This window comes from Botrytis byssoidea (genome assembly GCF_014898295.1).
Source record: "Botrytis byssoidea strain MUCL 94 chromosome Unknown BBYS_014, whole genome shotgun sequence".
Lineage (NCBI taxonomy): Eukaryota > Fungi > Ascomycota > Leotiomycetes > Helotiales > Sclerotiniaceae > Botrytis > Botrytis byssoidea.
In genome coordinates, this window is record NW_024065855.1 from 1,102,680 (window position 1) to 1,120,381 (window position 17,702).

A 17,702-nucleotide genomic window follows, 5' to 3' on the forward strand; every position below is an offset into this window, starting at 1 on the left:
ATGGCATTCACTTCACCTTTCTACTTCCCCGCTGCTATCGCTGGCATTGCGTTGCGCGGCTATATGCGCACATCTACTACCCCCCTTCCATTTCGCTTTATCAAGTCGCATTTGGTATCGGACAAGATTATTTACTACCCTCAACTCTCCCTACCTTACTCTTCTTCCTTTCTCTCACCCCACTTTATCTCTTTACCTTGTTTATTCTTACATTTCTTTTGATTGTTCTTGTGGTTTTATTGCATCTTCATCGATCTACGGTTAACTGATCTCACAGGCTTCACACGATCATTCACTTTCTTGATTATTTAAGGTGCGTCAAAGACACGTCAAATCTATCCCTTCTCCCACTTTATACTTCTTAGACTCAACTAAATAGTTGTTTCATTGCAGATCACCTCAAGTCAATATGTCTGCCTTTGAAACTGGAGATATGGTTGCTGCGTTGCCCGACACAACAAAAACACTTGATGTTGTCGCGGTAGAGCGCAAGAATCCTCAAGAAGCTGGCTGGGTTGTTGCCAAGAAGTATGACTACGAAACTTACAACAAGTCCACCAAGGAACAAGCAGAAACCCGTGCTGCAGTTGCAGATGGTGCCGAAGGTGATGCTGACCCAGCAGCTGATGCAGCTGAAGATGCAGAGCCAGAGACACTTGCCGTTGGCGGTCTTCGTGATGGAGAATGGGCTTCGAGTGGTGCCGTTTATGAATGGAACGAAGAATATGGTGATGTTGGTCCTAGATTCCCCGATCTGGAGGAGCAACTGTTCGGCAAGAACAACAACCATGTTCGCCAGGGTCTCAACTTTGAGAAGTATTTATCTTCATTCCTTACTATACTATGTGATATCGTACTAACATCATTCTCTAGCATTACTACCCTTAAGGTCACCCAAGAGGGAGCCGTTAAGATTGATCCCATCCGCAGATTTGAGGATGCAGGTCTTCACCCAGTTATGTTGGAAAACATCAAATGTAAGTTCCCCCAGAAACCTTCTTTTGATAGAAAGTATTGACTCTCTGCTCTTTTAGTGGCCGGTTATCATGTTCCAACCCCGATCCAACAGTACTGCCTCCCAGCAGTCAAGAAAGATCATGATGTAGTTGCTTGCGCTCAAACTGGTGAGTAATTATCACTCTCCAAATAATTGAGCTATTTACTGACTTTCCATGCTCACAGGCTCCGGCAAGACTGCGGCTTTCCTGATTCCAATCTTGTCAAAGTTGATGGGTAAGGCCAAGAAGCTCGCTGCCCCTCGTCCAAACCCAGCCACCTATATACCAGATCGTGACAACTTTATCAAAGCTGAGCCATTGGTCGTCGTTGTCTGTCCAAGTCGTGAGCTAGCAACTCAGATCTTTGATGAGGCTCGTCGCTTCTGCTACCGCAGTATGCTTCGACCTTGCGTCGTCTATGGTGGTGGTCCTCTTGTAGAGCAACTTGGTCAACTAGCCAAGGGCTGTGACCTTCTCATCGGTACCCCTGGTCGTCTTTGCGATATGATCCGCCGTCCTCATGCTCTCACTCTCAAGCGCCTTAAGTACATGGTTATTGATGAGGCAGATGAGATGTTGGACTCCAGCTGGGAGGAGGAATTGAAGCAAATTATGACCGGTGGTGGTAAGTACCTCGATCATTCCGGTTTCATCTGAATATTACTAATTCTGAAATAGACCAAGAAGAGGGCAATATCAATTATATGATGTTCTCTGCCACTTTCCCAAAGATGGCTCGCGCCATTGCCAAGGAACATCTGGCTCATGACCATGTTCGCATTCGTGTTGGTCGTGCTGGTAGTTCTCACACTAATATCAAGCAAGACATCATCTATATCGATGCTGCCAGCAAGCGTCAAGCTCTCTACGACTTACTTCTATCAACCCCACCTGCTCGTACCATCATCTTCGTCAACACCAAGCGTGCTGCTGATGAAATCGATGATTACTTGTTCAACAACGATCTTCCTTGCACATCTATTCACAGCGATCGTACTCAACGTGAGCGTGAAGACTCTATTCGTGCTTTCCGCAATGGAAAGATGCCTATCTTGATCGCTACTGGCGTTTCTGCGCGTGGGTATGTATAACGCACCGTTGCTATGATGTGAATGTCCTTTGAGTTTATCCGCTAACACAGACTCTAGTCTCGACGTACATAATGTGATGCATGTCATTAACTTTGATCTACCATCCAATGATCATGGCGGCATTGAGGAGTATACTCATCGAATTGGTAAGCATATTCTGCTTCAACTTAATCTTGCAGCTGGCTAATCATTGAATGATCAGGTCGTACCGGTCGTATTGGCAACATGGGTCTTGCAAGCTCGTTCTACAACGATCGTAATGATGATATTGCTGAAGCTTTGGTCAAGACATTGTTGGAAACTCGCCAACCTGTTCCTGACTTCCTTGAGGCTTATCTTCCTGAAGGTTTTACCATGGATGGCCAGACCGGTGATGTTGCAACTCTCAATTTTGATGATGATTCAGATGATGAAGAGGAAGGTGGCGAGAATGCTGAGGGTGGCGCTGAGGCTGGTGGTGCCTGGGGAACAGACGATGCTGCTACTGGTGGTGGTTGGGGTGCCGCTGAAACCACTGAAGCTGCTTCAGCTGATGATGCTTGGGGTGCTCCAGCTTCTGGCGGTGACGCATGGAATTAAACCATTTTCACAAGTCGTGATAGGTTTTGATTTCGATATCTATCCTACACGTTTATGTTATTGACATTTCAAATGTCTCTAGCAATCTGCTTCTATTTGTCCTCTATCTGATGACGTATATGGGCGGGGACGGCCTTGCTTTGCACAAGGGCTCCCTGCCTGTTATGTTAAATTTGTATGCCTATACTTAGGCCGGAGTTGCCTTGGGGGCGGGAATGGCCTTGCATTGGAACAAGGATTTCCTGCCTGGTATGGATGCATAAAATATTGGGTTTCAATTTTCAACTTTAAGCAAATTCAAAAAATAGGACAGCTAATAAAATGATATTTTGTTCTACATTAATTTGAATTCTGACTCGTGCTTTCATGCTGTAGCATCAATACCCCCACCTCTAGACTGAATTTTGAGAACTTCTTTGACATAGCTTGTAATAGTAAGTAAGGGTATGGAGGCTGTTCGAGAGAGTAGTGCCGATAGAAATGTATTCCTTCCGGGAGAAGACTCCAATCGAGAAATTCAGATATAGGCCTTGCACCGTATTTCAAGTTGTCAACAGTCCGTTTCGAGTTTGGCTTAAAAATTCATTTGCGTCTATCAGATACCTCGATTTTGCTGTTGTGTATGAGGGATCTACCAGAATCCTTCTTTGTTCATGACACAAGATACTCCTCGATAGCGAAAACATGCATTCAACCAATGCGTGGAAATCTTTCACACAATCTTTTTTCCTCTGTGATCTTCAGAAATACCGAAACCCAAATACTCAAGCCAGAAAATTGAATCATCTATTCTTTCCTTCTTACGAAAAGACCTACGTACTTCACTTCACTTGTGCTGGCTGATGATGTATTTTCGCATTGGGGATGAATTCATATCAGGTTTTCTTCTGTGCTCTACTTACATGAAAAGCGTGTTGATTTCTAGTCATCCAAACTTGCTAATCTGTTGACCCCCCCTGAGCGTGGGAAGTGATAGCTGAGTCTCGGTGTCTCATATGCATGTCTTTCTAATATCTCTTCACTGGGTAATGCATTTATCTTTGCGATCACAGAACTCTAAATTCGGGAAGATTCACTGGAGAAGGGTTGTGTTACGATTGAAGGGTTCCACTCATTCATCTGATGGTATCCGAAGAAATGTAGATTCGATACATGTATATATGTAGCTGAATAGATCTAAGTAAATCTTGGCGTTGGACGATGACAGCATACAGATATATGACTGCAACTACCTAGATAAGTACAGGTAGACTATCTCGCAACGATATTGACATAGAATTTATTGATTGCCATTGAAATTCACTACCCCAGTTTTAACCGTAGCCACAATCATATTGATGAATCACCATTCCTCTCACATTATAATGAAAACCATCTGGAGATTTTAAACACGCCTGGCTCTTGATAATAAGCTCCTTAAGAAACTTTGACATCAAAAGTAGAGACACAACATTGATCAGCAAGTCCTAAAATTCTGCTCCTTTTTATCTACCTCTCACCTGTATGACATTGCTCGACCATTCCACCCTTGTCAACAATGGGAATTCTCAATTCGAATCCGCAGCTCGCGTTCACGACGTCAACTTTCATTCTTTTGCTTCTCTCTATTCTTGCTGTTATCCTCCATACATCGGTCTTGATCTCTACTGCTTGGGGCTCATTAGCTGTAACTGAAACCCTCCATTTCGGCCACAAAGATTTCGGCATCTATGTTCTTCCAGAGCACCTCGACGCATCTAGTTCTAAGTTGGCACTAGTATCTAGCATTATTTCTCTCGTTACATCTACAGATTGTCTTGCATTTTCCACGGGATACTGGACCAAGAATAAACAAGTAAGCTCCGCAATGATCTATATTTTTTGCAAAATAAATGCTAATCATTCATAGACTTACCAATTCTCTCCTATTTCGATCCTTAGATTGACTCTGCTATTCAATACACTGCTATGCTTCGTCGCAGTAACCTATCTCCACATCTCATACATCCGATCCGCAACATACAATCCGGAGCGCAGTCATCGTGGACACTATCATGAAGGAACGTTCGATGTTGAAGCTTGGACGTGTCAGGTTGTGAGGTATTCGGATGTATACTCGGATAGTATGTGTAGGGATGCGAGAGCTGGACGGGTGGTGCAGGTTCTGATTTTTGTGGTTGCACTTGTGGCGATGTGGGTTGGACGGTGGGAATTGAGAGAGGGGGGAGGGCTGGAAGGGGGAGCGGCTTGGTTTGGATAAGGGCGTGCGAGAGAAGATTCGTGGGGTAGTGGATTGAGTTGTGCTGTTTTGAGGTATTGGTTCTGGGTTCCTACAGGTTACATGACATGATTGAAGTAGAGATGAGGAAAGAAATACAGGATAAAGCTGTAGATATATTACCGGGATCATTGTTATTTGTCCAGAGATCCAGGAGTTTTCACTTCCGATACCTTTATCTAAAATCTCTATGTATCCAAATAATTTCCAAATTTCTAGAAATATTCGTTTCACCACTGTCCAGAATTCCCAGCTACCTACCAATTCATAACTTTTCGCAGCTTCAAGTATGTACTTATTCTGCACATCCGCTTTCAAAGCCGTCAATTTAATCTGTACTTCACATGCAGCTACCCTGCAGTACTAAATTAGTTCTCAAACTGGCATTTGAATACGCACGCAGTTGTTGGTTGATGTTACATGTGGATATCATCATGTTGGGCTGATGTCGGTATTTTGGCGTGTTTATATTCTCGATTATCTCCCAGATCAAAGTCGAGAATGAAGTTTTCTCTTGTATTTCTTCTTTTTATTAGGCTTGTCGGTAATAGTGTGTATTGATGTCTATCTATCTATCTCGCCACCATTCTACAAATTAATCTTGTAACCTATCATTTCTATATCTTAAAACCATGGCATCACGTACCTTCGAGAAGAATCATCCAAGTCCTAAAGCAGGATATTTGAGATATGATAAACCTCGACTACTTATTGATATGCTAGATGAAAGGGCGCGTGTATACCCTGATGCGTTGTTCGGAGAATATCCTGTAAGTCATATTTGTGCTTTTTATCTCCTTATCAGATGTTCAATTTGTATGAAAATCTCGTGCTCCTCGTCACTTTCCTTGCAACCTTGGTTTCTTCCCTCTCGTCCCAAAAAGACCTTTACTCACATACTCGTAGATTTCCTTGATCAATTACCCACAGGGTTATCGCAAAATAACCTATGCACAATTAGCAAACGCGGTTAATGGAGCTGCTAAATGGCTTACCGAGGAAGTGGGCCTAGGAAAGATTCTCAGACCTTGTGTTATATAGGATGGAAAGATTTTCGGTATGTGGTTTTTATTCTGGGGGCTATGAAGGCGGGGTATAAGGTAGGTATTTGTTTATTTGTAAGGAATTGGAACTACTTGGAGAGAGAAGCTATATGCAAAAACAAAAATATGAAATATGAGGTAGTTGTAGTCAAAACCTGAAAGCTGACGGATGAAATCTAGCTTCTCCTCACTTCGGCCCTCCTCACCGCCTCAGCAGCCACTCATCTCTTCACTGCCATGTCTTGCAAAGTGCTCTTGACCACCTCTCCCCAACCTCCAACTGTAGCTCCCGTTGTGAAGCTTCACGATTATCTACGTGTTCTCACAATTCCTTCTATTGAGAAGCTGCTCAATACCACTTACGAATATTTTCCCTACGGAAAAACATTTGAAGAGGCTAAAGCGGAACCATTAGTTGCGCTTCATACATCTGGGACTACTGGACTTCCAAAACCAGTAATCTATACTCATGATTATGCGGCTACTTATGTACGAGCGTTGCAATTAGAGCCTCCAGAGGGATTTGAGTCTTTTGATAGAAAGAGTGAGGGCGGGAGGGTGTTTTCGCTTACTGCCCCTTTTCATGTGCGTTTCTTTCTACTTGTAACCTACAATCATACGTTATAACCATCATCTTATCGACTTACCTCATAATATTCTAGACTTCAGCTATCTGCATTGTGATTGCAGCAATAGCCAATCAGACAACCTATATTTTCCCACCCGCGGCCACAATTCCCACTGCGGCTCTTGCAGTGGAAGGACTCAAGCACACGAACGATGTCATGGGTATTTGGTGGACCCCCGCTAGTAGCCGATTGTGCTAAAAACTCAGAGCTACTCGATTTCTTCACAAGTCACGTCGGATTAATATGTTATGGGGGTGGAGATGTCGCAAAAGCATTGGGAGATATGGTTTCTGCCAAGCTGGATCTCTATACATCCCACGGATCCACGGAATCCGTAAGCTACCCCCTGATTCGGGAAATCGGAGACCGGGAACCGAACGATTGGAGGTAATTTCACGCGCATCCAGCTGCTGGATTACAGTTACGATTTCATCCTGAAGGAGAAATCTGTACGAAGCGTATATTGTGCATAATCCAAAGCCCGAGGAGGAACAACCGGTTTTCAAACTCTTTCCTACGCTTCAGGAATTCAGAACAAAGGATCTGTATTCTCCTCATCCCAGTAAACTAGATCTATGGATCTATAAAATGAGACCAGATGATATGATTCCTCTTTCCAATGGTCAAATCGCAAATCCATCAATCATGGAACATGCTGTCCTTGACTGTACAGGTATCAAAGAAGCCATTGTGCTCCCTGTCCAGAAGATCGGCTTGGAGAATTACATCACGTATATTGCTCTCCTTATCGAACCTACTTCTGAAGGTTTGTCTAATGAGCAGAAGGATGACTTGATGAGAGAAATTTGGCCGATTGTTGAAAAGACAAATTCGCACTACAAAACGAATGTCTTTGTTGAAAAGAAGCGCATCTTATTTGTGGATCCACGAAAGCCATTGGCTAGGACGGCAAAGGGGACTATTAGTAGAAAGAGAGTTTTGGAGGATTACAAGGAGGAGATCGATAAACTTACGTAGGCCATGAGGGTTTCTGTCGGGCTTGAATCTCTGCTCTCTTCATGGTGGATGTTGTTCATCAATAGTTTGAACTCCTAAACTCAAAGGGTTTATCTTAACTTCTTACTTCGGGGCAAAAACTATTATTGAAGATCCTCCGGAACGTACTCAATGTGAGAACCCATAAGCATGCGTAAGCAAGATAGAGATTGATGAAAGTAAATTCTATCAATAGGACGTATGGTATTATATCTGAAAGTGATTTGGAAATGTATGGGATGAGACTTATGGTAGATTTACATCTAGCACTTATTTAGATGCAATTTTAATGTGTTAGGTAAGAGAAGAACGACTTACGAGTAAAACAAAAGTGATGGCCACAGGAGTATAATCAACAAGCTGATGTCAACGACTTTGAATCTTTACCAGCCTTGTGGAACGAGAGATGAAGAGGTCAAGAAAGAGAGAAAACAAGATATATAATACTGAAAGCTATCAGAAATGCAGTGGGTGATTAGACCGATCCGTTCTGGCTGACTTCTACGTAGAGTAAATAAATATCACAAGTCTGGCTCAGACGACTATGTGCACTGTCCGGAGATGGTTCAAAATCTAGATGTGCAATACAACCACGAAATTATCACCAGAAACTTCTCCGGCTAAAGTTTGCGCACTTTGCGGAGATTGTTCATAATCTAGATACGCAACAAATCCAGATATAGTCTCAAGCTCATGCTTCCTCAACACTCGTGTGTGAAATGCGCGGAAATCTTCCTGAATTTAGACGTGCAACAATATCAAGGAGAGGTTTATGATTGATCAGCTCGTGCTCAAATCTTGCCACGTCTCACCCTAAATGATCAAAAGTACGTAGTGTCATGGAATCTCCGGACTTGTCTTTTCTCCTCTGAAAATTCAGACAGCTCGGAGAAGGGCCAAAATTTAGACGTGCAACAAGAATATCTTAACGCATACGAAGACAGATGATTGCTCGTGAATTTTCCCCTGTTGAGATTTCCGAAGAAATGTGTCATGGCCGAATCTAGTCTAGATCTTACCGAGTGGACCTATGAGAATCCGATATTTAGCAATCCCGATCCACTAATTCCGCATATGCCGTGAGGGCGTGAAGCGAGAAGAGGCGAGGGGAAGAAACTAAGAGTGTGTAAAGCAATGAGAAAAGGTGCGATGTATACGACACGAACGGTACAAATGCCTGCAGTGTATGAGCCCTCCAGCATATCAAGTAACCTAGATAGGTAGGTAAACGCACAATTTCAATTCTTGGGCCTGAGAAATGTGTGTTCATTGATGATGTAGACCCGTAAAGTAGGGACATGGAGAGACACATATGTACAAGACAGTATTAGTGAGTATCTTGATCCATAAAGTATCTTGAGATGGTATAGATGGTATAGATGGTATATTGAGTATGGTAGGTATAATTTATGTTATGGTTCCCTTTGTGATGTTTTGATGAGATGGGACTGGCATTGATTTTGTAATCTATTATTAACCTAGCGCCAAAGTTCATGTGATTAGATACCAACAGCCTTGTAAGAAGCTCGGACCCACTGAATTGAACTTGTCGCGTCTCCATCTGATCAACCTCAATTCTAGATCAACAAGGTAAACTTTGGCCTGCATTCAATTCTTTGTCAAGTCCAGCTGCTAAGTCACTACGATTATTTATCACACCAATAACCCAGCGGGGATTACGACCACATATTATCCGAAATAATCAACAATTATTCGTAAAAATGCCACCCTTCAAGGATGAGCACATTCTCATTATTGCGCCTGGCTCACAAACAACTCTTGCTCAACTAGGTCTTCCTGAATCCTTTACACCACCACAACGAAGATTTCCCACTCGCATGTTTCTAGCTCCTGATGGAAAAACCTATGAGCCATACAAAATTCGTCCAAAAAAGAAAGATGCCTCAGTTACAACAAACGGCGATACTGAGATGGGTGGAATGAAAGAAGATAAGGTAGATGAGGAAGAAGAATTAGAAGAAGTCCCTGAGGATGATGAAGGCGCTATCTGGCCATTGAAAGGTTTGTTGATATGTTTTTTGCAGGCCTTGCACATACTGATACAATGTAGAGGGTCGAATCGAGAATCTTCCAGCCTTTTGCGCTTTTTTACATCACGTTCACAATCAATTATCGCCAACTCTTCACACACCAGTAATGTTGATCGCGCAACCTGCATGGACAGCCAAGAATCATGAAGACCTCACTCAATTCATATTTGAAAAGTTCAGAACTCCGGCGCTTTGTATTATGGACAGCGCATTGGCAACTTCATATGCATTTGGAATCGCAAACTCCACAGTTATTGATGTAGGGTTTGAAAAGGTTGATATTACTGCTGTTACGGACTTCCAAATATCTGGCAGAGGAAATATACCACAGTCGGGTGGAGAGGCTATGACATTACGCTTGCAAGAGTTACTCAAATCGAAGGACTTTACAAGGGACATGGCAGAACAGTTGAAGAAGAGTGCAATATGCGAAATATTACCTCTGGGGACTCCTCTACCGGGTGATGAGGAGAACGTAGAAGTTATAAGCAACCCTGCCGCGGCAGCTTCCACTGGCGCCCCATCGTCTGGACCGAATGTCAAGGTTGCAGAAGCACCACGCGGACCAGGACTAAATACCGAGGTGGGAGACGAAGATACCATCAATGGTGTCGATGTTACCGAAGATGATGGTGTTTTAGACGTTGCCAGTATTGTGGCAAGCGGGAAAACTCAAGAATATCTCGCAAAGATCGAAAAGGAGAAAGCTGGAAAAGCTTCTAAGAAGGCTCAGAAAGACAAAGAAGCAGCAGAGGCGGCAGCAGCTAAGCCATTGAGGTTACCAAATTCGAAGAGACCTCGCGCCACGTTCCACTACGAGTCATCACTTCCTGAGCCGGATGCAAAACGCCAAAAGACACCCGAGCCAGTAACCGCCGCGAATCATGAAGGTGTACCATCTCCTAACGGTACAGCCACCGATGCTCCCGCTGAAGCTACGTCAGGTACCGACGCCGCTGTTGCGGTAGATGAAGCTGTAGCTCGTGAGCAAGCAAAGACAGCACGCAGACAGAAAGCTTGGGAAGATGAGCATCCGGACCGCATGAGAAGAGACATTGACATCGGCTTAGAGAGATTCCAAGCAGCAAGTGAGAGTTATATGGACGCTATCGCCGACACCGTCTACAGGACTATTCTCTCCGTCGACGACATCTCCAAACGTCAAGATGCTTGGGATTCTTTGATCATCTGCGGATCAGGATCAAAGGTCAGGGGCTTTAAAGATGCGCTCATTGCAATTCTCAACAGCCGATATCTTATTTCGCCAAGCTCTGCAACCATGTTTATGAGTGAACTCCCTTCTAATCTACCAACACCATCTGGCACAGGTTCCATGACACCCAATGCTTCCTTTTCCTCGACACCACACGCAGTACCCTCGGCCAACGCAGTGAATCCCTTGCTCCTCGCAGCGACCACCGCATCTAATCCTGCACTCAACCCTAACATATCTTCGTTTAATAGTGGTGCAAATGCTCAGCATTCATCACACTCTCAGTCACCCACTAGCATTAAACTCGCCTCTCCCCCAGGATACTTCCCAGAGTGGAAGACTTATGAAGAGGCCGTGTTCTTAGGATCTCAGGTAGCTGCCAAGGTCATTTTTGTTGTAGATCAGGGCCTATCCAAGGGGTTCTTGTCACGAGTTGATTTCAACGAAGAAGGACCAACTGCTATTCATCAAGTGTAAGTTTTTGTTTTCCATGAATCATGATATAAGTGTCTTGTACTGATATAGACATAGTGGTCTTGTATACTAAATGAACTACGAAAGCGGAGTATGTGGTAATGCATCTGGGAGAAAAGAAGAGAATGATTATAAATTTACAAACAAAAAGTATACCCATATTTTCATCAAAGCTCATATATTCATGTTTGTAGTAATAAAATGAATATTCCTTTGTTTTTGTTCACCTTTGATTTACTAAATAACTTGAGTTGAGGTATTTGCGAAGGAATAAATTCAGTCATAAGTATGTTAACTAAACAGCCGATTTGAGACAAGGCCCTCCAAAAAGAAAGTCCCAACTCCCCATCTTTAACACGCATTTATGCCTTCCAGCTCTTCCACCTCCTATGTCCGCTCCTGCCATTCTACCACCTCTGACGAGGCTCTACCTCTGTCGTACCAAACCTACTCGTAAAACTTCCGAATCGATCGATTTTATATTGAGAGATCTGGTCAACTTTAGTCTTAGGAGAAGAGTGGGTCCCGGAAGAGGGTTGATGAAGTGAGAATAAGGAGGAGCGGATTGTGGTGAGGAACCATCAACGTTGTCTTTATCAATTGCCACTTTTGGAACTGGATTGGTTATCTTTTCGTTCGTTTTCCAACAGAGATTGAATAGAAAAAGGTCAATTGGAGGCCCTTCCCACCTCTTCTTTCCTCTTGCCTCCTTCCTCGTTTTGGATTGATAACTAAAACGACCATTCAAGTCATATTAAACGAATGGACGTCAGTACATTTCTCAGCCTTTTGGAGAAGTGAGTTTTACGGGAAGGGAAAAATCAATCTACGCAGGTGAATTGGCCATGCTCTTTCCTTCTCTTGTATTGCCTACTTACTACCTACCTACCAGTGCTTTGATAATTGGTAGGGTAGATGCAACCGACTCACAATCACGCTTTCTTCTTAACAAATTCACTACAGCGCGCTAAACTTTAGGCAGGTTAAACTTTATTCAGTTCGCGTCGCCTTTCTTTTAAATTCATTTAATTTTCCCACGGGACCCTTTTCTTTCATAAAACTCACTTGGCAACTCAACATCTACCTCTTTTACAACCACCTTCTCTCGAAACATAGGTACCTGGAAAGCTTGTAAGTATTGTTGCCTTTCTTCAAACCCATCACCCTATTCAGATCTTTATAATTATCTTTGTGCCAAAACTCTAGTTATTGCTTTGCTGGATTTTGTTCTCCCAGTTTACCCCCCAAAGTTGTCAATCATCTGATGAGATGTACTGCTCAATAAGACAAGTTGATGTATTGGGATAAACATATTCTCACTGCTGGGGTCATCTGAGTTGTTGCTGATGCCACTTACAAGAACTAGTTCAAGATGAAGCCACCATCTCGCCCTGTAAAGAAGGTTACGAACAGAGTCACAAAGCCGAAATCGAAGGCATCGGCCAAAAAGAAGAATACCACCAATGCCGAGAAGATCACTCCTCAGCCAAAGGCGGCCAAGTCTATTGTAACGAATCCGGTTGATCGAATTTATAAGACTGTGATTTTGGAGGGTAACGATATCGAAGATGGGTTATGGATGATGCGCAAGCTTGGCAATGGCAAATACGAAGCTGTTAACCTCAATGATGCTGCGTTCGAAGATATCTGCTCAGAAGAAAATGAGGCAAGAATGGCTTCCTCTCCGGAAAGCCTCGAGGTTTTTAAAGCGAGTCAGAAGTCGATGAAAGATGTTTCATTAAAGCTGGATAGAGCTATCTTTACCGCAAGTATGTATTTGACTTCGCGTTCGAAGACAATCCATTCACTCGGGCAGAATTAACGTTTTCATTACAGGTGGAAAAGTCTTCCGATTCAAGAAGCTCCCTATCGAGTTACGGTACAAAATTTACGAGTATGCACTGATTTCAAAAACTGGATTACACCCCGGCCATGCCTCCTGCAACAGTTTCAAATTACCAGGTGTTGCCCTTGGCCTTCTTGCCTCCTGCCGCTCTATCAATGCAGAGTGCATGCAGTTCTTGTGGAAGAACACTTTCGACCTCAATGCTTGCAGCATAAAACGCCTCAGAGAAGTCAAGGATACTTTAATTAAGAATGCCCGTAATTTCAAATACGAATGGTCTGGTAGTGGTTCTGGTCAGTCTAAGGATATGCTCATTCTCACAATGCTTGCCACTTGCGAACAAACCGACACTCTGCATCTTGTATTGTGGGGATCTTGTGTAGATGGTCGTCGTGCATGGTACAATCGCAAGCCACAGCATCTGTATCAGAACGACCCCACCGTTTCCGCCGTCGTTCAAAAATTCAATAAAAGCAATGGTTTCGATAAACTCCTTAGTCTGCATGGCCTTAAAAAGGTCATTGTTACGAAGCACTGGACCTTCACCGATGGTGGTGGCTACAACGATAGTTTGACCGACGTAGAATTGAAAGCTTTCGAGAAGTTTTTGAATGATAAGCTTACAACGCCAGTAGCACCACCTGTGGTAAGTCCCTGATCCTGACAGTATATTCTCCTGGGCATCCTTTTAACTAAATTTAAAGGTCTTTGCTCACCTATCTTCCACTCCAACAAGAAAGTCGACCAGAATCCTGAAGAATGCCAAGCCGCTCAAATATGTCCCGGATCCATTTAGCGAAGATGAGGAGGGGTTTTGGGATGAGGATGAGGATGAGGATGGTGATGACGATGGCGATGACGAAGAAGAATAAGTTCCACAAAATCTCAATCATTCCAGATACTGTGCTTCTCAGCCGGCTCTGTTCATGCTCATGCTTGGGGATTTGGGGCTATGTTGTCTGACACCGGGTTATGAGACTTCGATGCGCTGATATTGTGAGGGGTTTACACTTCATGTTATCTAATATGGGCTTCATGAAAATTTATTCTCGAAGAGGCCTACTATTGGCGAGAAAGAATGGTATAGTAGCGTTGTGAGAACGTCACAACTAAGCCAAGAAGTCAGAGTGGATTTCAAGCGAGGATATCAATTTTTTATATTCAACAATGGCGGCGAGCAATAGCTTGCTGAATAGCAACAGCAAAGCAGTCTACTTGATGTTAATAGTCGGCTTATAAGCCTCAAAGCACTTTAGAGTTGGCAATCAATTGACGTTTTGAGTACCTCATATGAAGCATATAATATAAATATAGTGCCGTACAACATTCTACGATATACAATCTCAAATTTGACAGTCGAACGTAGCATCGAACTATTCCTCAGGCCGTTGACATTCCGAGAATGCTATGCCTGGTAGATAATCGGGAACTATTTTGGTTATTGATCTAGGTATTATATCGTCCATCACATACATGCATGCATGCATGCTTGCTTTGAATTGTACTTTTTTGACTTGGCCCTTCGAGGGGATCAGGGGTTTAGCTTTTGGTGTGGGGTATAAAATTTAGCGTTGATGGTACAAGCATAATCAGATCCGTGTAGCTTCAAGATTTCTAGATTCACAAACTCAGCAATTTATTCCTACCTATTTAAACATAATTCATTTTTATTTATCTTCCCATACCATAGTTCTAATCGCAAAACTAACAAAATGTCAGTCGACGGGCAATCGCCACAGAGAGGCTCTACATCATCAGCAAATACACCAATCCTTCCGCCAGTATCAGCATTTGCGCAAAAGCGCGCTTTAGAAGATGATCATCAACCTGCAGTATCATCACCTCTCAATCCAGAATTCAAAGTTCAAAAGACTGGAGATGAAACACCAGGTGGTATTCGTGAACGAGCATCAAGGGCAAAAAAAGAATCGTTGAAGAAGAGAGAATCGAAGGCAGGATCGCTTGCGCCAGAAGGAAGTGCAAGAGCTACCCCAGATCCAAGATCAAGCTCTTCCAACAGAAAGAAAGCCACAATCAATTGCGTTACTCCTCTACGATACAAGATTCCTCCACCGAAACTACCAGATTTTGAAGCTCCTCGTGGACCGACTCTCGTTCCTTCGCATACCAAAACAGCCCCAGATGGTACTGAAATTCAATTTCATGAGACTACTGATCAGTAAGTTTTACGGCAGATACTGTGTAGACATTTAAGCTTATATGTTTGTAGCGTATATAACAAGAAGAACTTCCGATATACCCGTGGCATAGCAGACCCGGCTTTCCCTTCCATTCTTTACTATCGACAAACCGAAACGGAACCTTTTGGTGCTCGATTAAGTTTTGAAGATTCAGCTCCCCATATGATGATGGATGAATCGGCGAGACATATTACAACAGATAAGGGCTTCAGAATGGCGAAAGCTAATGTGGGGATAAGGGAAGGTCGTTGGTATTGGGAGTGTAAGATCACAAGTGGTGTGCCAAGGCCTAAAGCAGGAGAGCCAGCGCAAGAGTCGCATGGACATGTTCGTATGGGTTTCGCAAGAAGAGAAGCAGCTCAAGATGCGCCAGTTGGATTCGATGCTTATAGTTATGGTATTCGGGATGTAGCTGGACAAAAAGTATGGATGTCTCGACCCAAGGACTTTTTCCCTGCAGGAGAATCTATTTATGAAGGAGATGTTATTGGGCTAGAGATTAATCTGCCTTCCGAAAAATTACATCGAAAAGTCGTCGAAGGGAACTACAACCCGGCAGTTGACCTCACTGATGAAGATGATGGCGGAATGGAACGAGCAGATATGATACGAGATCGAGTACCTATTCGATTCAAAACTCACCTCTACTTCGAACAAATCGAATATTCCACATGCAAAGAGCTAGAAGAACTCATGAACCCATCGCCAGTCATATCATCGACTGGGGGTGTCGCATCTGCAAGTCAAGATCCTGGACCAACTCATCCTGTGCCAGCTCTCCGCACTCTTCCGCACTCATCTATCAAAGTGTACAAAAATGGAAAGCTGATCGGAACACCATTTACGGATCTCTTGTCCTTCCTCCCACACGCCTCGAAACCACAACCTCAAGTTGGGGCCAGAGAAGGTCTTGATGATGGGATGCTCGGTTATTTCCCCGCCGTGTCAGTATTCCGCGGGGGTGCAGCAGAAGTTAATTTCGGTCCTCAATGGTGGTATCCTCCACCAGGTTCGAGCGCAGAAGATGATGTGGATATGGTGAACGATGAACCCTCTCTACCCAAAATTAGAGCAGCGAGCGATCGATACGATGAGCAAATAGTAGAGGATATTCTTTATGATATTGTTGACGAAGTTGATTTCTGGATTAGAGATGGAGGGGATAGTGGGAAGGGTAAAAAGAGGGATTTACAGTTCGCCGACGGAGGGGCGGCAAATGGCGGGGGACTGGGAGGTGGAGATGCAGGTGGGGAGATTAAAGAATTGGTGCAGGATGATGAGTAGGTTGATGGGGAACTTTGTGCAGTGAGCAGCTCCAGAGATATTGTGCAAGGTGGAATGGGAATTTTCTTATTTATGGATACAGGATTGAAAACAGGCACGGACACGGACACGGGCATAAATGGCGTTTGCTTGGTGCTATGTAACTGAAATAGGAGTGATAATTTACTGGGCATAATTTGTTTTAGATGGTGGTTGGTAAGTGTGCAAAGGGAGCTGATGTGTTTTGTCCGGGAATGGGAGAGGGTATAATGATGAGGCAATATATGGATATGATGAATACCAAGATATGAATTACCAAAGAAGCAGGGGAATTGAACTTATTAATTATAGTTACTCTGATTATATCTAGTTACAAAAGCGTTTTTGTCGCTTCTCCGGGCATGGGTGATGGATAAGTTTAATATAATTACTCTGTCCGTGGATGGCTGCTTAGGGAGTAGACTTCTTCTGAATAGATAGAAATAGGAATACGATAAACAAGTTTGTTGTGGAATTATTACTCGTACTGCCAGAAAGTATACAAACTCCGGAGCTGGATGCATATACGATATACTACAAGATGATAAACTACAAGAGGACTAGCCACATTTTCTCATAAACAAAACTGCATACTTTCTGACAGTATGCACGAGTATATATGTTTTGATATTAGGGGTTTTTGTGACACGAGTGAATACCACTAGTGAAATCGAAACGCGCACTGTACTGTGCACTCTCCTCGCCGGCTTGGTATGCTCACCGTGGACGGAAAAACTAAGCGCACCCAAGTCGCTAAAATCGAAATTTCTGTAAAAACACTGTGATTTTGAAATTGAACAACAAATCGAAAACATATTAACAGTTGATAATTCAGAGAAAAATAATAATTTGTAAGCTTTTTCATGTTTCAGTATAGTTTATATACAAAAATACTGATGATTTGAGTTGATAAAGAGTTTTGGAGATATGATATATTTGTAGTGCACTAGTTTTTCCGTCTACGACTGCTGCTGGCAGTAGGAACACCACATGGTGAGGAGCGCGTGGTTGTTTCCTCTTAA

At 43.2% G+C, this 17,702-nt stretch overlaps 6 protein-coding genes across 6 annotated transcripts; all 6 read left to right on the forward strand.

The window, feature by feature from the left end:
* Positions 1-409: 409 nt before the first annotated feature.
* On the forward strand, positions 410-2,668 carry EAE97_007480 (uncharacterized protein; the record flags this gene model as incomplete). Its single annotated transcript, XM_038877995.1, has 7 exons — positions 410-816; positions 874-977; positions 1,035-1,124; positions 1,183-1,623; positions 1,677-2,079; positions 2,147-2,235; positions 2,292-2,668. The coding sequence occupies 7 exons, from the start codon at positions 410-412 to the stop codon at positions 2,666-2,668; spliced, it is 1,911 nt and encodes a 636-aa protein (XP_038731480.1).
* A 1,537-nt stretch (positions 2,669-4,205) lies between these two features.
* Positions 4,206-4,907, forward strand: EAE97_007481 (uncharacterized protein; the record flags this gene model as incomplete). The annotated part of the gene is made up of 2 exons (XM_038877996.1): positions 4,206-4,502; positions 4,557-4,907. 2 exons carry the CDS (start codon positions 4,206-4,208, stop codon positions 4,905-4,907), a joined length of 648 nt encoding a protein of 215 aa, XP_038731481.1.
* Positions 4,908-5,557: 650 nt separating this feature from the next.
* EAE97_007482 (uncharacterized protein) lies at positions 5,558-7,575 on the forward strand (the record flags this gene model as incomplete). The annotated part of the gene is made up of 6 exons (XM_038877997.1): positions 5,558-5,695; positions 5,832-5,927; positions 6,149-6,553; positions 6,631-6,757; positions 6,804-6,984; positions 7,038-7,575. 6 exons carry the CDS (start codon positions 5,558-5,560, stop codon positions 7,573-7,575), a joined length of 1,485 nt encoding a protein of 494 aa, XP_038731482.1.
* Positions 7,576-9,314: 1,739 nt separating this feature from the next.
* On the forward strand, positions 9,315-11,404 carry EAE97_007483 (uncharacterized protein; the record flags this gene model as incomplete). Its single annotated transcript, XM_038877998.1, has 3 exons — positions 9,315-9,615; positions 9,665-11,330; positions 11,389-11,404. The coding sequence occupies 3 exons, from the start codon at positions 9,315-9,317 to the stop codon at positions 11,402-11,404; spliced, it is 1,983 nt and encodes a 660-aa protein (XP_038731483.1).
* A 1,299-nt stretch (positions 11,405-12,703) lies between these two features.
* On the forward strand, positions 12,704-14,049 carry EAE97_007484 (uncharacterized protein; the record flags this gene model as incomplete). Its single annotated transcript, XM_038877999.1, has 3 exons — positions 12,704-13,100; positions 13,168-13,823; positions 13,882-14,049. 3 exons carry the CDS (start codon positions 12,704-12,706, stop codon positions 14,047-14,049), a joined length of 1,221 nt encoding a protein of 406 aa, XP_038731484.1.
* An 840-nt stretch (positions 14,050-14,889) lies between these two features.
* EAE97_007485 (uncharacterized protein) lies at positions 14,890-16,662 on the forward strand (the record flags this gene model as incomplete). The annotated part of the gene is made up of 2 exons (XM_038878000.1): positions 14,890-15,356; positions 15,408-16,662. The coding sequence occupies 2 exons, from the start codon at positions 14,890-14,892 to the stop codon at positions 16,660-16,662; spliced, it is 1,722 nt and encodes a 573-aa protein (XP_038731485.1).
* Positions 16,663-17,702: the final 1,040 nt, after the last annotated feature.